At 34.4% G+C, this 20,529-nt stretch overlaps 1 protein-coding gene across 2 annotated transcripts; it reads left to right on the top strand.

The window, feature by feature from the left end:
* The first annotated feature begins 12,852 nt into the window (after positions 1–12,852).
* Urod (uroporphyrinogen decarboxylase) lies at positions 12,853–17,973 on the top strand. Of its 2 annotated transcripts, none has more exons than XM_076452813.1 (2): positions 12,853–13,012; positions 16,570–17,973. In XM_076452813.1, the coding sequence occupies exon 2, from the start codon at positions 16,570–16,572 to the stop codon at positions 17,656–17,658; it is 1,089 nt and encodes a 362-aa protein (XP_076308928.1). In that variant the 5' UTR covers positions 12,853–13,012; the 3' UTR covers positions 17,659–17,973. The 2 variants fall into 2 exon arrangements, with proteins under 2 accessions (XP_076308928.1, XP_076308929.1); XM_076452814.1 differs by having other exon boundaries at positions 12,877–13,035.
* The last annotated feature ends 2,556 nt before the right edge of the window (positions 17,974–20,529 follow it).

Below are 20,529 nucleotides of genomic sequence, written 5' to 3' on the forward strand. Positions count from 1 at the left end.
TACATGGTGAGGGGACCTCTCAGGGAAGTTTCTATTATTTCAGTTTACCTCCTTTGGGACCTAAGCATTCACCGACGTGAAGGGGCGGATCCTGATGGCCGAGGGGTTCAACCCTAACAAATTACTCTGGCCTTGAATTCCTGTAGACTGGCTCCCATGAGGTTCTCCCTAGGGTCAATCAGCTGGTACATTTGGACTGTATCAACCAAGTACCAGTGTTGGATGTCCTCAACAGGTGTTTTGGATATTGTATCTGATGCTGGTGTATGGGTATAGTGCTTACGAAACTCTGGCGTTGCTGCAGTGTCCTTGTTTGGCATTGTAGTGCGTACCCTCGTTGGGCTCCATGGTGGATGGGGTCAGAGGGCGCCAAAACATTACTTTTTATTGTGGATCCCCCAAATAAAAACTCAAATAAAATAATGAAAAAACGTCCATAGGTAAACGACCACGTCTTGAAGATTCTGAGCAGCAAACTTCAACATCAGTAGCACCTGCCTCATTTTCTTATGTTGCATTCTCTTTCAGACAAACCTTTACGGCAAATGTCTCCCTTTTTATTCAGAAGGGACTAGAGAAACTTGCTGGCTCTTCAAAGTCAGTAAAGAAGCTTCGATATAGTGACATATTGGTGGAAACATCTACATCTCAACACAGTAAACTCCTCTTGCATTCAAAGGCAATCGGGGACATACCCATTGAGGTTACTCCCCATGCTACTTTGAATTCATCACGAGGAGTTATTGTTGAGAGGGATTTGAAGAACATCCCCGAGTCGTAAATTTTTGGGTTTTTTTTCCACCCAAGGAGTTTCTGCAGCTAGCTGTATCTCCTCCACTCGAAAAGATGGAATTGTGATGCCTACTAATGTCCTCATTTTAGTATTTACATCACCGCTTCTACCTGTCACCATCGAGGCAGATTATCTTAATTGGTAGGTAAGGTCATACCTTCCAAACCCTCTCAGACGTGTACAGTCTTAGCGGTTCAGTCACTCGAAGACGTCATGTTGTGGTTTCTTGATGTGTACTCGTTGCGTTGGCAAGAACCATGGATCTCACCCATTCTACTTTCGTTCTTTCCCTAAATTGTTGGAAGAAAAAAAGAGGCGCAGACTTTTTGAAGACGATTCAAAACATTACTTACCTTGAGGGTTGAAAGTTGCTGTCCATCACTTCATCTCGTACGTATACTGTTCCACTTCCTTCCACTGTTATAGTGGGAGTGCAGACGGATCTTACTGTGCCTCGAAAAGAGTCATATTCAAACCATATTAAAGTAGAGCGATCACCTCTTTCTTTTCGAGCTGATTGTTTCTATGACTATAATCGTTCTTTTACACAGGTGGAAGTCAAACTGGCCCTTCATCGGTCTGTCAGTACATCGTTTGGACCTGATGATATACACTACGAGATGCTGTGCCATCTATCTCCTGCTTCTTTTGCTATTCTTCTGATTGTTTGTAACCGGATCTGGCAGGAGGATGTTTTTCTGATGCCTGGCGCCAGGCTATTGTCCTACCTTTCTCTTAGCCTGGAAAGGATCCCAAGATTCCTTCAAACTACTGTCCAATTGCTTTGGCGAGCAGTCTCTGTAAGACCATAGAGAGGATATTTAATGCTCGTCTCGTTTGGTTCCTCGAATCAAACAACAACTTCTCGCTCACCCAATGTGGGTTCCGACCACAGCACTTCACCATGGACCACCTGATTCGACTTGAAACGTCAATCAGAGAAACCTTTCTTAAACGACAACATCTTGTATCAATCAATATTCTTTGACATTGAGAAAGCTTATGATGCTATATGGAGGTGTGGCATTTTGAGAGACCTCCATTTATATAGGTTACGTATTCATTTGCTCATTTTTATTTAAATTTTATTTTATGGACAGGCGATTTCAACTTCATGTGGGTTCGACACTTTCCCGTTCTTTTCTACAGAAACTTGGAGTTCTTCAGTGTCATACTTTTCAGTATAAAGATGAATGCCATCATTGAACAACTCCCTCTTATTATGCAAATGATCTCTATGTCGAAAGACTTTCACATCTCATGTCAGTGGTCAAACATGAAGTATGTTGAGCGGCAGCTACAGATTGCTCTTAATCGTTTACCGAAGTGGACCACAGCAAATAGTTTTAACTTCTCTCTATCTAAAACCATCTGCATACACTCTTGAAGCCAACGGAGTATTCACCCTGTTACTGAACTCCGTGTCGGTGTAGTTGTGTTAGTCATGGTTCCTGAGACAAAGTTCTTGGGGCATATCTTTGACCGTAAGCTGACCTTTATACCACACATCAAGCAGCTACGAGTCAAATATACAAGAGCATTGAACGTCCTTCGTGTCCTCTTTTTCCCATCCCCGTCGCGCCAAACATGCTCGCCCTTTCAGCCGTGGGAGCGTTATAATGTTACAATCAATCCCACTATTCATTGGTAAAAGAGTTGGCGGTGGGTGGTGATGACTAGCTGCCTTCCCTCTAGTCTTACACTGCTAAAATAGGGACGGCTAGCGCAGATAGCCCTCGAGTAGCTTTGCGCGAAATTCAAAACAAACAAATACTCTTTTACCAACGAATAGTGGGATTAACCATAACATTATAACGCCCCCACGGCTGAAGAAGCGAGCATGTTTGGTGCCACAGGGATTCGAACCCGCAACCCTCAGATTACGAGTCCAACGCCTTAACCCACCTGGTCATGCCGGGCCATTTCTCTGTAACATCTACTTCTATCCAGTTTTTCTGCATATCGGGCCACGTTGGTAATCGCGGTAACTGATGCACCAATGTGTTGTCTGTGTAACACTCAGGTCACAATAAGCCACATTTTACTGTCTTGCTGTAGTTTCAACTCTCAAAGACGTCACCATTTTAAGCATGTTTTGTCCTAAAGTTTATCCATAACTTTGGACAGTGTTATTGGCGTTGGTGACACTGTCCATCTTACAAATGATTTTAGTTCCTTAAAGGCCATTGACCTTGAAAATGCTATGTAAGTTTTTCATTTATAAATTAGACCCTTTTTCTAACATGATTCTGTTTTAACAATTCGTGTACAACTCGTTTGATATGAAATTAGAAAATGGCCATAACGCCAAATAACTCGGAACCAGGATTGGAAAGGCCAACTTCAGGTAACTAACTGTGGTTTTGCACTTACCAATTTGTCATTGTGGTGAGTTATGATAATTACAACTATGCTACAGAAAGCCCTTGACAACTAGTATTACTGTAGTTTTTCGCTTACCGCTGTAGACTAGATGTAAAAATGGGATTTTATGCTATTAATTTTAAAATTAAACATTGTTTTGTTTTATCTTGATTTCCTTTTTACGAATTTTAATAATTTTACTTCAATTTTAACTTTTCATCGAATATTTGGCGCAGATAGCCTGGTTGCTTTGCGCCAAAATAACACCATATCAACCAATCAACCAATCCGTTGTTTGAACTTTCTCTTGTACTAGTAAATAAGAATTTATTTGTCCGTCATGAAGTGTTATAATGGTTTTATTAAGACACTATGCTTAATATATTACCTATTTCTAAAAAAATTCGAGTTGTTCCCTCCTCTATGGCATGGCCAAGCGCGTAAGGCGTGCGACTCGTAATCTGAGGGTCGCGAGTTCGCGCCCGCGTCGCGCTAGACATGCTCGCCCTCCCACCCGTGGGGGCGTTATAATGTTACGGTCAATCCCACTATTCGTTGGTAAAAGAGTAGCCCAAGAGTTGGCGGTGGGTGGTGATGACTAGCTGCCTTCCCTCTAGTCTTACACTGCTAAATTAGGGACGGCTAGCACAGATAGCTCTCGAGTAGCTTTGTGCGAAATTCAAAAACAAACAATCCCTCCTCTACTACCGTCAGATTCTTCTTGCAAAAATGGTGTTTGTTGAATATTAACTATCAACCAATAGGGGGATTTCATTTTCTTTTTAAATATTTTATGATATAAATTATTGATCATATATGCTTTACATGCTATAGTAATCTCAAAATATATGTGAATAAACGTAAATAAATGAGTTACCTTAAACCTGTTTGCAAGTAATCACTCATTATCGAAAAAGTTAAAAAAAAATATTACAGACGCTGTATGTGGGTTTACTTTCTCCTGGTTAGTGTTACCGTACAATGTAGACGTGTAAAACAAACTGTCGTTCAAGTTCACAACAAAAAAAACAATTTCGCGATGCTTGCGCCTCTCTCAACTATTTAAGGGTGATTAAAAAAATAAAAGTCCGCTTTCATAACAAGCGAAACGACATGTGTATTATTCATCTTAATTTGCCCTTTCAATGAAACTTCAGCCTGCTAAGGGAAAACTTTATTATTCTTAATTTAATATTTTTTTTCAAGGTACAACCAGACTCATGATTCACTCATTTGGTATAATGTCTTCTACAGAACGTTAAACGGTGAAATTTTACATTAGTTATATGTTGTAATTATATGTAGTTAAAGAAATAATTAAACTTATTCATATTCATAACTTTTTAATATTAAATAAAATAGTAACAGTTATTTATCTTAACAACATCGTTAGCACTGTGTAATGTTACGGTTATCTCGACAACATCGTTTGCACTGTGTAATGTTACGGTTATCTCAACAACATCGTTAGCACTGTGTAATGTTACGGTTATCTCAACAACATCGTTAGCACTGTGTAATGTTAGAGTTATCTCAACAACATCGATAACACTATGCAATGTTACAACCATCTGTAAGTAGGTTATGTGCGTTAGTTATAACGTTCAGAGATGGATTTACTGATTTAAGTAGGTTATGTGTGTTAGTTACGACGTTCAAAGATGGATTTACTGATTTAAGTAGGTTATGTGTGTTAGTTACGACGTTCAGAGATGGATTTACTGATTTAAGTAGGTTATGTGTGTTAGTTACGACGTTCAGAGATAGACTTAGCGTTGGTTATGTGTGTAAGTTAAGACGTTCTGAGATGGATTTACTGATTTAAGTAGGTTATGTGTGTTAGTTACGACGTTTAGAGATGGACTTAGCGTTGGTTATGTGTGTAAGTTACGACGTTCAGAGATGGATTTACTGATTTAAGTAGGTTATGTGTGTTAGTTACGACGTTGACAGATTTATGATTACTTCACCATGTAGAAAACATGCTTTTAGAGGACCATGGATTATGCATGTTGATAATTAATTAAAACATTATTAAAAGGATGCTTGTCACTAATTGATGAATTAATTAACAGGCTTATGTTGCTTATAATCAAGTAATTAAATATTTTCAGTGCTGGTACAGAACTAAGTCTACGGATTTACAATGATAAAATCAGAGGTTCGATTACCCTCGGTGGACTCAGTAGATAGCCCTGTGTGGCTTTGCTATAAGAACACACACACAAATATTTTCAGAGGGAAACTGCGACTTCAAGTTCCCTCTGAAGAAGAAAGGTTCACCTTTTGGAAACGATCGGATTATAGGGTCTCAATTTTATTTTAATCAAGACTTCTTGAACATGTTTCTTTTCTAGAACATCATAAACATTTTCAATGATATGCTAAAATGATATATATAATAACGTAAAAACAATTATATACATCTCACCAAGTACACAATAAGTGTCTCTACGTTTAAATCACCCTAAAGAGGACAATATTATACAATAATTAACACTTACACTTTGATCGTATACAAAACTTTCAACGTCAACAAAACATTTAATATACACTAAAAATCTTACTAGTTTGATTTTTACAACAATTTCAACGCCAATAAAACGTTTCTTTTGTTTGTTTTTGAATCGCGCAAAACTACTCTGGAGATATCTGCGCTAGACGTTCCTAACTTAGCAGTGTAACACTAGAGGGAAGGCAACTAATCATCACTACCCACCGCCAACTCTTGGCCTTTTACCAACGAATAGAGGGATTGGCCGTAACATTATAATGTCCCCACGGTTGAAAGGGCGAGCATGTTTGGTGCGACGGGGATTTGAACCCCCAACCCTCAGAATACGAGTCGAACGCCTTAACCCACCTGGAATTGCCGGGCCAATAAAACATTTATTTTCCACTAAAAGTCTTACTAAGGTGACTTATTACAAAAATTTCAACGTCAAAAAATGTTTATTATGCAATAAAAGTCTTACTAATTTGATTTTATACAACAGCTTCAAAGTTAACAAAACGATTATTATTGTGCACTAATTTGATTTTATACAACAAGTTCAACGTCAATAAAACCTTTATTATACACCAAAACTCTTACTGATTTCATTTTATACAACAATCTCCACGTCAATGAAACGTTTATTACATACTATTTTGAACGTCAATAAAACGTTCAGTATACATTAAAAGTCTTACTAATTTGGCTTATACAACAATTTTAACGTCAATAAACGTTTTATTGACGTTCAATTTGTTGTGTAAAATCATACTAGTATGATTTCTAATGTATAATAAACGTTTATTGACGTTGAAATTGCTGTATAAAATCAAGTTAGTTAAAGTTTTAGTGCATAATAATTATTTTATTGACGTTCAAATTGTTGTATAAAATAAAATTAGGGCTTAACAAACGTTTTATTAACGCTCAGAAATTTTATAGAAAATCAAATTAGTATGACTTTTAGTGTATAATAAACGGTTTATTGACATTAAAATTGTCATACAAAATCAGTGGATAATAGACGTTTTATTGACGTTGAACTTACTGAATAAAATAAAATTAATAAGACTCTCAATTTATAAAAACTATTTTACTGACGATGAAATTGTTGTATAAAATAAACTTAGTAAAAGTTTTAGCGTATAATAAACGTTTTATTAACGTTAAAATTGTTGTATAAACTCAAATTAAGAAAACTTCTAGCCGGTAATAAACGTGTTATTGACGTTGAAATTGTTGTATAAAACTAATTTAGTGTACAATAAAAGTTTTACTATCGATGCAATTGTTACATAAAATCAAACTAATACATAAAAAACGTTTTATTGACGTTGAAATACTGGTATAAAATAACATTAGTAAGACGTTTAGTGCGTAATAAGCGTTGTGTTAACGTTCAGATTAATGTTTAAAAATTAGTGCATAATACACCTTTTATTCACATTCAATTCGTTGTAAAAGATCAAATTAATAAGACTTTTATTCTGTAATAAATATTTTCTTGACCATGAAATTGTAGTAAAAATCAAATTAGTAAAACATTGAGTGTGTAATAAACGTTTTGTTGATGTTAAAATTGTTGTATAAAACAAAATTAGTACATAAACAACGTTTTATCGACGTTACAATTGTTGTACAAAATAAAGTAATTGCATAACAAACATTTTACTGACGTTCAAGTTGTTGTATATAATCAAATGAGTGAGACTTTTAACGCAAAATAATCATTTTATTGACGTCAAATTGTTGTATAAAATGAAATTAGTGCATAATAAACGTTTTCTTAACGTTGAAAAAGCTTGTAGAAAATTAGTGGATAATAGACGTTTTATTGACGTTGAAATTCCTGAATGAAATCAAATTAATAAGACTCTCAGTTTATAAAAATCATTTAACTAACGATGAAATTGTTGTATAAAATCAAATTAGTAAAACTTTTAGTTCATAATAACAATTTCTATTGACGTTGGAACTTTTGTATAAAATCACATAAGTGCATAATGAACGTTTTATTTACGGTGAAATTGTTGTATAAAACTAAATCAATACGACTCTTAGTTTATGAAAATCATTTTATTCACGATGAAATTGTTGTATAAAATCAAATCAATACGACTCTTAGTTTATGAAAATCATTTTATTCACGATGAAATTGTTGTATGATATCAAATTAGTAAGACATTTATTGTACAATAATAGTTTTATTGACGTTGAAATTATTTTATAAAATGAAACAAATAAAATTTTAAGACTATAATAAACGTTTTATTAAAGATGAAACTGTTGTATAAAATAAAATTAGTAAAACTTTTAGTGCATAGTAGACGTTTTATTAACGATGAAAGTATTGTATAAAATCAAATCAGTATGACTTTTAATGTATAATAAATGTTTTATTGACGTATAAATTGTATAAAATCAAATTAGTAAAACTTTTAGTGCATAATAAACGTTTTATTGACGTTGAAATTGTTGTATAAAATAATATTAGTAAAATATTTATTGTATAATAAACGTATAATTAACGTTGAAATTGTTGTATAAAATTAAATACAACTGACACATATCAGCAAACAGGTTTTCACGAGGTAAATTACTGTATGATCCATGGTTTTAACGGTGTGGAAACAGTTTGCAAAGGATATTATTCATGTGAGAAATTCTGTGAATTATTATTTTCGAAAAAAAAACATATGAACCTTACAGCTATGAACATAAGAACTATGCAGCTATAGCACATAATATGAAAAGTTGTGACAGTCACTTTATATTGAATTATCCTGTTCCTCAAGGAATTAAACTTGGGATTATTGAAAACGGAGGAAATATTATGATAATGACCATCAAATATCTCAGAAAAAGAATAACTGACATATCTTTGTTATTGTTTTCCAAAAGAAAGAGCCAGATTCATACTACAATTATCTTGTGAGAAACAGTTTATCTTATTATATTACAGTCAGTGGTAACGTGAACACGAATTGGGATTCGTTTTGAACAACCTATTTTGTACACTAATAACATTTATGAAACTAATAGCATCCACCTGAGAAAAACAGCAAGTTAACTCATGAATACAATTTAGCATCTGATGTCATACTTGAATAACCTTTTTTAACACTAGAAAACGACGAACCATATAAGGAACTTAGAATATGGCTAGGTTACTCTTTATATAATTGAGAGTAAGGATTTGAATTTGGTGTGTCTGGATTTTCAGAAAACATTTGACAGTCTGCCATGTAAAATGCTTCTAAAATAATTATTTACAGAGGTGCATTGAATAAGTTAGCTAATTGGACAGAAGAATGGCTAAATGGAAGAAAGCAGAGGGTTGTTACAAAAGGAGTTCAATCAAACTGAATTAATGTCACAAGAGGGAGTCACCTCCTGGCTCAGTTTCAGGACCCTTGTTCTTTTTTATTTATATCAATGACAAAGATTAACGAATAGTGAATAAAATATTTAAATTTACAGGAGATATTAAAGTTTTTGATAGGCTTGAAGAGAATACTGCTAATTTAGCTCATTTAGTGAGTTGAGTAAATAAATAGCAGATGGGTTTTAATTATAATAAATGTGTATGTGGGTTATCGTAACCTAAATTATAAGTATAATTGGGATGGGAATAACCTTAACAGTGCGTGAAAGAATGGGACCTTAGTCTCTAAAGCCATATAGTAGTCTGCTGTTGATAGTGGTAAGGAAAATAAGATTTCATGTTGTAGCTACAGAAATAATGAATACAAGAAAAAAGTGGTTATAGTTTCATTGCACACGTCGCTTGTCAGGCCACATTTGGAATATTGTGTTTAGTCTTGGGCCTCTTACCTCAGGAAAGACACCAAATTATTAGAAATGGTTCAGACAATGGCGCCTGGAATGGAGTGGTTTGTCATATGAGGAGAGACTGAAATATCTTAAATTGTTTTCTCCTCAAAAAAGAAGAATCAACAGGAAGATTTGATAAAGGTGTTTAAGATTGTAAAGGGAATTGATAATGTTGATGTGTCATCTTTTTCATATTTAACAGAACAGTAGACCTAGGGGACACTTGTATAAAATCTGGACAAGGTTGGAGTCATCTTCAGCTTAAACAGTTTTATTTTTGTAATAGGATGGTTTATATTTTGAATGGGTTGGTTTCATATGCTGTACATTTAAACCAGTTTAAGAAAAAGCTTGATAAGCAAATCGATGATAAGAGTTAAGCTATGTTTTAATAGCCACATCGAGCTGAGCCCACCGAGGGGAATCGAATCCCTGATTTAGCGTTGTAAGTCCGTAGACTTACCGCTGTACTAGCGAAAGACATTTAGGGGAAGATAGAGCTGAGATTGACCATAATTACCATCTTATTTCAATATAATGATGTAATAAGTCAAAATAAAACTTTTTCTCGATAAAAACATTTTTAAAGCTCTAAAGATAGCGTTTGATAACAAGTTTTGCACATTTATGCGTTGTATTTGTTGTAGTAATACCCTGTAACTTTGTAGAGATATATCCAACTATAAAATTCAAAGTTTAGAAGATTTCGTTTTTAAAACGTGAAAAGTTTACTGAGAGTTGGCCCGGCATGGCCTAGCGCGTTAAGGCGTGCGTTTCGTAATCTGAGGGTCGCGAATTCGCGCCCTAGTCGCGCCAAGCATGCTCGCCCTCGCAGTCGTGGGGGCGTTATAACGTTACGGTCAATCCCACTATTCGTTGGTAAAAAAGTAGCCCAAGAGTTGGCGGCGGGTGGTGATGACTAGCTGCCTTCCCTCTAGTCTCACACTGCTAAATTAGGGACGGCTAGCACAGATAGCTCTCGAGTAGCTTTGTGCGAAATTCCAAAACAAACAAACAAATACTGAGAGTTGATAAAGTTGAAACTTTTATTATCTCTGAAGATTAATATGAAGCACTATTAAACTGATTGTTGATGTAGTTAAACAACAACAAATGTGCTTTCATGCAAGGAACATAGCCACAATACTTTCTTTATCTACTCATTTAACTTATTATAATGTTATTAGTTATAGGGAGAGGTGGTTGTAAAGACAACGAAATATTTGGATCTGTATTAGGTATCGTGAGTGTTAAGTTACAATCTTATAAAGAAGTTGATTCTATACGTTTGTTTAGTGTAGTTAGTGTCATTTTTAATGTGTCTAACAAATATCATATTGTTTAAGATCGTTGAAACGTTAAATAAAATATTAAGTATTTTTATAGTTACGTGAACTGAATTTAAAACTGAATTCTTTGGAATTATACACAGTGGGGTATTTGTATTCTGCTCACCATGGGTATCGAAACTCGGTTTCTCGCGGTGTGAGTCAGTAGACATATGGTAATATTTTGTTAAAATGATTTTTGTTAAACTACGACGTTGTCTAAGGCTAATAGTTTACTGAAAATAATTATAACAACAATGAAAACTATTATATTTCTGTTAAAATGTTGTACAATCATTTATTTCTGACATCTAGATAATGCTTAAAGCTATTACAAATTGTTGAAAGTTCATGTTGGTTTGAAAGTAAAGAGTAATAAAATTATTTCTCTAACTGGCATTTTCCATTATCGGTGCCAACCTAATTTCGTAATATAAAAAAAAATCCTTAAAGGAATTAGAATTCTGATATAAGTTGTTGTTTTGAATTAAGCACATAGCTACACTAGAGGCTATCTGTGCTCTGCCCACCACGGGTATCGAAATCCGGTGTTTAATGTTGTAAGTCCGCAGACATACCGCTGAGCCACTGGGGGGAAAGCGAATTCCGGTATAAATAAATTCATTTAGAAATGTTTCGTATTAAGTATTTATGCCCTCTAGAACTTCTGTATTTTGAATAATCAATTTTACTTTCTACTGTAAATAACTTTAGTTAGGACTCATTATCGCCGAGTGCTATGTATAAATCTGCTGAGAAAAATATATATGTAAAAACGGCTAGTTTGGGTTCTCAACATAAACTAGCCGTTTTCACATATATATATTTTTCTACAATTGGGTTTTATCGACATCACTAAATCTGCTGAGAAATATATCGTTCCAATCAAAGATAAAAAATGAGTTTGACAAAAGTATACACATACGTTTTAGTATTATCTTAAAGCTATACTATTAGGCCTACTTAGAAGAAGCGTTGAACTGAAGAGTGGTGTGTGAGAAATGTACGTATGAGGAATGATATCTACCAAGTCAATATCTAATTTATGCCGCAAACACTTTCACTCTCAGCTCATTTAAACGCGTGTATAAAACTACTTTAACTAAGTCTAATAATGAATATTAGAGCCGTGGAAACAGTTGCAAACATCGCTAATGAATATTTTGGAATTACGCATATTCTATCTTCAGAAAATCCATGAAAATAGTATATTGAACAATGTTTAGTATAATTACTGATATCAATATATAATGAATAATGTTAGGAAATTATAAAATATTCAGTCGAAAACAAGAAAAAAGAGACATTACTTGAATAAAGCGAGAGGGAATGAGTAACTGAGGTTTTCCTCCATAATATGTGACTACTATTCAATGCTTTCCAGTTGCACAGCGACATGTCTGTGGACATACAACGCTAAAAACCTGGTTTAGGCACCCGTAGTGTGCAGAGCACAGATAGCCTATAATGCAGCTTTTTGCTTGATTCAAACCAACGTGGCCCCGCATGGCCAAGCGTGTTAAGGCGTGTGACTCGTAATTTGAGGGTCGCGGGTTCGCATCCCCTTCGCGCCAAACATGCTCGCCCTTTCAGCCGTGGGAGCGTTATAATGTTACAATCAATCCCACTATTCATTGGTAAAAGAGTTGGCGGTGGGTGGTGATGACTAGCTGCCTTCCCTCTAGTCTTACACTGCTAAATTAGGGACGGCTAGCACAGATAGCCCTCGAGTAGCTTTGTGCGAAATTCAAAAAACAAACAAACAAAACAATCAAACCAACGTTTGGCAACAAATGGATTAATCATTTAAGTAAGAAATTAATTGGTATTTTTTCTGCTCCTTAAGTATATATGAATATCTCATTCTTATAGTAACACAAAGTATAACCTAATTTATATATATATGATTAACCATTTTTAGTTATATTTATATTGCAAATTAATTATATGTACATGATATGTTAAATTGAAATGTAGTTGTTAGTTTTATCTCTCATATTTTAATGCACAATATTTACAACGCAATAATTTAAGGATCCCTTATAGTACAAGTAACATTGATCATCAGCGCTACGTTCGGTTATTACCATGAAAGAAGATTGACGTGTTATCTGCTGTTCAAGTGTAATCGTCACGGTGAAAGGGAACCTGATACAACTTTGAAATTAAAACTAAAAGTGAAGAAACATTTTTGAAGAGGTTTGTATTTAAATTTCGAAAACGTAAGTCGTACGCATAAGGTATTATGTGTTGTTCAAAATATTTTGTTTTCATATTGGTATGATTGATTTTTTTTTTTGCAGAAAGTGTAATTTTTTATTTGATTTTCAAAATGACTGTCATCCATATGCGCTGTGACGCTCTTATAACTTTTAAGTTATTGTCAAGTTAAATGTGTTAGATAACTTTTTACTTACCTTCATCAGGCTAAACGAATTTGTACCCGTGGTACGCAGACAGACCACAGTTAGCCCATTATGTAGCTTTGTACTTAATTCTAAACGAATGAATTTGTAAAGTTACAAAGGAACCTAAACTTTCCGACGAATTGCTTATTTTCGCCTTTTTTAATTGGAAAAAATTAATCACAAGTTGTAATTCTAAATTATAATCTACTTTAATAATATTAGGAAAAAATATGCATAATCTAAAATAATTATGTGCTGTTTGTTTTATCTTATTTGAAGAAGATGTTTATATTGAGTTTGTACTTGATGTGTGGGTTAGTTATTTTGATAGCAACCTCGGGACGTTTGATAACTGATCTTCATTCACCTACTGTGTTAGGCCAGTTTTTAAAAAATGCATGTTTAACATCCCTGCCTTCATCTTTTTAAGCAGCCTTTATTTAGTGTTTTTAGCTTTGTTGTTTTTTTTTGTTTATTCAAAGAAACAAAGACTTCTGAATATAAATGGTAAACAAAGTTGATTTGTTTTGCCTTTTTATTGTAAATTCTGTCTCATTCCACTGGAGAAATTGAATAGATGTATTTCCTTAAACATAAATCCTTTTGAAAACAAGCAACAATCATGAAAATAAAAATATGCCAACTTTCTTTGAAAGAAGTTATTTAAATGCAAGTAACTCTGGTATATGAATAACTTTTCTACTGATTTCTGTATTGTACAGCTCGTATTTTATAATGAGCTTAAATTTCAATGCATAAGGAAGATGATTAATTATTGCAGTTTACCCTTCATTTATTAAAATGTTCTTTCAGAACATATTGTGTCATTACTTGTTTCCCTAGTTCTACATTCAGTCAACTATAGAGATCTGTGGTTCTCTGTTTTTTGTACAGTTGTTTCCATAATCTTGTGTAAGCTCTTATTCTGCTCTCTTCCGACATTTTTTCTAAAGCTGTTTTCATTTTGAAACTTGACAGTTCTCTCCTCAGAAACAACTGATTGGTTCACTAGTTTTCTGATTCATGATAATTTATTTAACAATTGATTATGGACCCTACTAAGAACAATGCTACTTTAGATTTATTATACCTTCTAATAAGTGAGTGATTGATCCAGTAGAGGTTGGAGAACATCTGGATGCAAGTGGTTGTTGCCTCATTAGGTTCAACATTTTGTAACATGAAGATAAGAAATAATAATATTTTGGTTACAAATGAAAAATAAACATTTTTGAAGAGATGATGCAAGAATTGTGTGTTTTGAATTGGGCAGTTGAGTTGAAGATAGTGGTTAGTTGAATGTTCAAGATAGACATGTTTCCTATAGACAAAACAAGTGGCTACCAGAAAAAAAAAAACATTATAAATGTAAAAAAACAATTCACATGAGTCTTGGAGAAACTTGGAGGTTTATAGAAGGTCAGTGTAGTTGGTTGAATGAGAGATTATGGAAATGGTATAAAACAATGTTGACTGAAAACATTAAAGTAAATTATGAGAATTTCTTCAAATATAGCAAAACATTAGTATTGAAGTATGGCCTTTGAAAGGTGTTACAACTGCAATAGTTTTATTGTCTTAAAATGTTCTACAGTGACATGTGTACACTTGATGTCCATCTTTACAGAGCTGTCACAAAATGTCGTATGTGCTCTTACATAAGTGAACCATTTTAATTAAAATTGGGTGACATTTTGTTATGCTTAAAATGTTGATCACCACTGACAAATCAAACACAACATGAGATCTTATTCTAGAACCCATTACAAACACACCACTTGTATACAAGTTAACAGACAACATGATTTGTCATTAGTGGATAACATTTGTGTATACACTTAATATTGTTCTTTTAAATGCTTATATGATGCTATGGCAACAAAAGGTTGTGTAAAATGACACAGACATATATTTGTTTGGTAAATTTATTGTAAGTTTGATCAAAGTAAGACTTTAACTTTTGTTTCTGAGTTGTAAAAAGTCTTCATATGATAGCAAAACATGAATTTTGCTTATGAACCCTAGATAGTAGAATTATATGAAACCAATGCAACTATTATGAAGCTAAGGTTCACAGCTTGTGTTATTGGATGGCTATCTTATTAAATTATACTTCTTCAATTTTACTAATCAAATTTAAACAATATTCCTCAACCTGAACAGTTGCTAGATAGAACAACATAACGTTAATTTTGAGCTATTTAAGATAAAAGAACAAAGACTTTCGAATAAGTAAAAGCTCGTCTCAATGTTACCTACTCCAGGGCTTTGAAAGTAAGTTGAGGATTGGATATGTGAACCATTCATAACTTTGTTCTTGTTGTCGGCTAATGTTACTTTTCTTTTTAAGAGGAAGTGATAAAAACTGCCTTGTTAATTATAGACCCATTAGTTTTACATCAGTTGTGGGAAAGTTTTGGAAGTCTATTGAAAGAATCTTTGTAAAGTCACTTGAACTTTAGACTTTTAAGAATAGTCAAGATGGTTTCACTTGGGCAAAATCTTACCTTACTGAGTTTTAACATTCTTTGAAGAGGGTACAACGTGTAGGGAAGGGTACAGATATGAATGTGGCGTATCTTGATTAATAGAAAGCATTTAATTAGGTAGTGCATAAAAACTTTGTTAAACAATTAATATCTGTAGCTGTGTAGAATATGTTGGCTTATTGGGTAGAACATTGGAAGAAAGCAGAGTTATTATTACTTTTCATACTAACAGCACATGTATACTAACTTTTGTCACCCTCAGAGTAACAGTAAGTGCACACTGTAACTGATTGCTACCCAGTGTTGTAAATAAATAGTTTGGTGGCCTATGGAGAGTCACATTTCCCCAAACCATTAGAGAAACCAAATGACTTTTCTCTATTAAAAGAGACTCCAAATATGAAGAAAGAACTTGGTTATGTTTTTGATGCTATTACCTTAACCTGTTGTAGGTGTTTGAATTTAGTGCTGACTTCCTTGGTCCACAACTCTGACAAATATGCTCTTCCATATATTGATAGTATAAGAGAAAGTGTAAAGTCCAGACTACATTGTGAAGGACTTGATCAAGTTCCTATAACTACATGAAACCAATAGAAATTGTCAGTTTAAAGCTGAGATTTTTGTAAGTTAAACTTTATTCACAGTTGTAATGTACTTATTACCTGTTCTGTAGTAGTATCTTTACACATTATGGATCTGTGGACTCAGCAGATAGCCCTTTGTGGCTTTGCTATATGAAACACACACATTATTGTCATTTCCTTCAATGCTATACATTCATTACAAGTATTTGTTGTTTTGTTTTTCTTCACATATAATCACGAAATTGTAATCATTGTATGTTATTTTTGTATAGATGGCCCAGAACTTCCCTCCCCTCCTGAATGATGCCATATTGCGGGTAGCTCGTGGTCAGAGGACAGAGTTCACTCCAGTTTGGGTAATGAGACAAGCAGGACGGTACTTGCCAGAATTTCGTGAAATAAGAAAAGATTTCAGTTTTTTTGAACTTTGCAAGACCCCTGAACTTGCTTGCCAGGTCACATTACAACCAATAAATCGTTTTAATCTCGATGCAGCCATAATATTCTCTGATATTTTAGTCGTACCACAAGCACTAGGCATGGCAGTCGATATGCTTCCTGGTGTAGGCCCACATTTCCCCAAACCATTAGAGAAACCAGATGACTTGTCTTTATTAAAAGAAACTCCAAATATGAAGAAAGAACTTGGTTATGTTTTTGATGCTATTACCTTAACCAGGCATAGGCTTGAGGGTAGAGTTCCCCTTCTGGGATTTTGTGGAGCACCTTGGACACTTATGGGATACATGATTGAAGGTGGGGGAACAAAAACCATGTCTAAAGCCAAGCGTTGGCTGTATGAGTGGCCAGTGGAGAGTCACAAGCTACTAAAGATCCTGACAAACGTTACTGTCGACTACCTCGTTGGTCAGGTTGAAGCTGGTGCTCAGATGTTGCAGGTGTTTGAATCTAGTGCTGGCTTCCTTGGTCCACAACTCTTTGAGAAATTTGCTCTTCCATATATTAATAGTATAAGAGAAAATGTAAAATCCAGACTACATTGTGAAGGACTTGATGAAGTTCCTATGGCTATTTTTGCAAAAGATACTCACTATGCTCTGGACAAGCTAGGACAAACAGGATATGATGTTGTGGGAATTGATTGGACAGTAAAACCAAAAAAAGCACGACAAGAAGTCGGATCATATGTCACCCTTCAAGGAAATCTTGATCCCTGTGCACTTTATGCTTCACCATTTGACATTGACCAGTATGTAGCACAGATGATAACTGAATTTGGACCAGATAGACACATTGCAAACCTAGGACATGGAGTGTATCCTGACATTGACCCTGCACACTTGTGTGCTTTTGTTGATGCTGTACATAAACACTCCAAAGAGCTACATTCCACACACTGAAGCTTCCAGACTTTATTGTGATATTTTCTCTAGGTTTAATTTGTAAAACAAAGTTTTTATCTTCATGTCTGAATTGTTTTAGCACCATCACCAGCTTTATGTAAAAAAAAAAGTACACCAAGTAAGTAGTAGTTGAAGTTATGTTGATAGTGGTTATGAGCTGTCTGTTTATTATTGTAAAGTGTACTAAGCTTCTGTTGTATTTATAGCTCAAAGTACTTTTCAAAGGTTACTGTAGAAGGGGATTTTCTATAATTAAACTTTCATAACACGTTTTGTAAATAAACAGTTTGAAAATATCTGAAGTAAAACTAACATGAGTGCTGAGTGATTTTTCACACTAATTTTACTGAATGACAGTGTGATTACAGAACTTTTACTGAGTGACTGTGGGATTGCAGAAGTTTTACTGGGAGTGATGGTGCAATTACAGAAGTTGTAAATGAATAGTTTTAGAATATCTGAAGTAAAAATAACGAGTGATTTTCACAAATTAATTTTATTGAGAGTGGTTGTGGTGTTGCAGAAGTTTTACTTAGTTTGAGAATATCATAAAACTAGTATGAGTGATTTTCACAGAAACCAATTTTACTGAGAGTGACAGTGATTACAGAAGTGATGTAAATAGTTTGAGAATATCTGTAGTAAAAACGAGTGCTGAGTGATTTTCACAAACCAATTTTACTGAGAGTGACAGTGATTACAGAAGTGATGTAAATAGTTTGAGAATATCTGTAGTAAAAACGAGTGCTGAGTGATTTTCACAAACTAATTTTACTGAGATAGTCTTATTACACAAGTGTTGTAAATAGATAGCTTGAGAATATCTGAAGTAAAACTAACAAGTGCTTAGTGAATTTCACAAATTTTACTGAGAGTGATAGGCTTATTACAGAAGTGTTGTAAATAAATAGTCAGAATATTTGAAGTAAATATATAACGAGTGCCGAGTGATTTTCACAGAAATTAATTTTACTGAGAGTGACAGTGATTACAGAATATAACTTAAAGTGGCGGTGTAATTATAGTTGTTATACTGAGTGACTGCGATATTACAGTTGTTTTACTGAGAGTGACAGAGTGATTACAGAAGTGTTGTAAATAAATAGTTTGGGAATATCTGAAGTAAAACTATGCTGAGTGATTTTTCACAAACTAATTTTACCAAAAGTGAGTATGGTTATCGAAGTTTTACCGAGTGACATGATCATTATTGGAAATAGCCAATCATAGTATTTGTCAGCTTGATAAAAATAATTTAGAGCTTCTTTCCAAACAATGTTTAAACTAATTACACACCAAGAAAGACTTTCATCCTGAAGTACAACTGTGTTAAGTCTAAATTATAAAAATTAGCATGATTCCAACCATAAATCTCATATGGTAGGTTATAAATACACTTCACTAGATTTGATCTGTGCAAGTTTTTCAAGCTGGTAGTGAAACAACAGCAGGAGATTATGAAGTGTGAAAATGTAAACAGTTTCTGATCACAGGAATTAATCGTCGAAAACCGAACGGAAGAAATAATTGGTATTAGTTCATAGTTTGTGTTTAAACAATCCAGTCATTTTTACTGTATTTTGTGGGTATATAACTGCTCGTGTCGTCATCAAACCTGTTCAGCACGTGAAACTTGTAACGCAGCACGTTCTTATTGCTGTTAAAACATTTCATATTACGATGAACTTGTGTACTTGCACACAAGTTCAAAACATTTAGTACGAAAAACGTCCACTAGATGTCCATTTCTGTCAAAGCTGGAACAAGATAAATGTTTTTTATAAGACTTTGTACAGTTAACCTTTCAAATTTTATCCTTGACCAACGCCATTGATGACTGTGATATATCCGTATCAAACAACTAACGCCAAGTAATGGAGAATGTTTATTGTATGCTCTAGCGCCCTCTGTCGGCACGTATAATAAAAACCGCAGCTTTATCGTTTTTTTCTTATTACACATACATTATTTTCTCTTTTTCTAAACAAATTTACTTCCCTCATTACTGTTTTTGTTTTCACAATTTCACCACTGACTTTTGTTTGTAAATTACAGAGGATAAGTATAAATATTTAGTACGGTTATTGCCTGTTCAAGTTCCTCAGGTTTTTATATTTGAAACTCAAGCTATTACTTGACGGAAAGTACAAACAAAATTGAAACTCTAGCAGATTGATTTCTCAACAAGTAAAAGCCATAACATCGTGAGAAATGTATATGAAACGGGTAAAACTTGTACTAAATAAAAGTTTTGACCAGCGAGTTTAGAAAATGTTAAAATACTTAAAAATCACAACATCGATAGATATCAAAAGGTGGTTGGTTGGAAAGAAATGTTTCAGTATTTTACTTTCTTATGAGTGGAAGTTCGGTGTTATAGAAAATCATCAGGATTTCACAGCTTCAAGCTTTTATACAGTAGCACGTATATCACTAAAGGTTTAGTACTTTGGTCTCCCTGAGGTCTGATACATTTGTAAGTTTAATACCAAATAGTTTCATCTCCAGAACGTTTTATACAATACTGAAAGTTTAATACCAAATATCTGGTTACCTTCTCTGGGATCTAAACATCCACCCACGTGTTTGCCGTGCGTGGCGACCCGTGAAGGGGAGAAGAGGATCCTGGTGGTTGAGGGGTCCAACCCTAACACACCACTTTGGTTTCGAATTCCTGTAGACAGGCGGCCTTTGGGTGCCCCCCTTGGGTCAATCGGCTGGTCCACTTCGGCTAGAGTCAACCAAGTACCAGTGTTGGAAGTTCTCAACGGGTGTTGTGGACATTGTGCCTGATGCTGGTGTTTGGGTATAGTGCTCACGAAACCCTGGCGTTGCTGCATTGTCCTTGCATGACTTTGTAGTGCGTCC

This window comes from Tachypleus tridentatus, chromosome 9 (genome assembly GCF_004210375.1).
Source record: "Tachypleus tridentatus isolate NWPU-2018 chromosome 9, ASM421037v1, whole genome shotgun sequence".
Classification (NCBI taxonomy): Eukaryota; Metazoa; Arthropoda; class Merostomata; order Xiphosura; family Limulidae; genus Tachypleus; species Tachypleus tridentatus.

What these genes read in the sequence shown, in the direction of transcription:
- Urod (XM_076452813.1), top strand. Translation starts at nt 16,570, where the DNA reads ATGGCCCAGAACTTCCCTCCCCTCCTGAATGATGCCATATTGCGGGTA.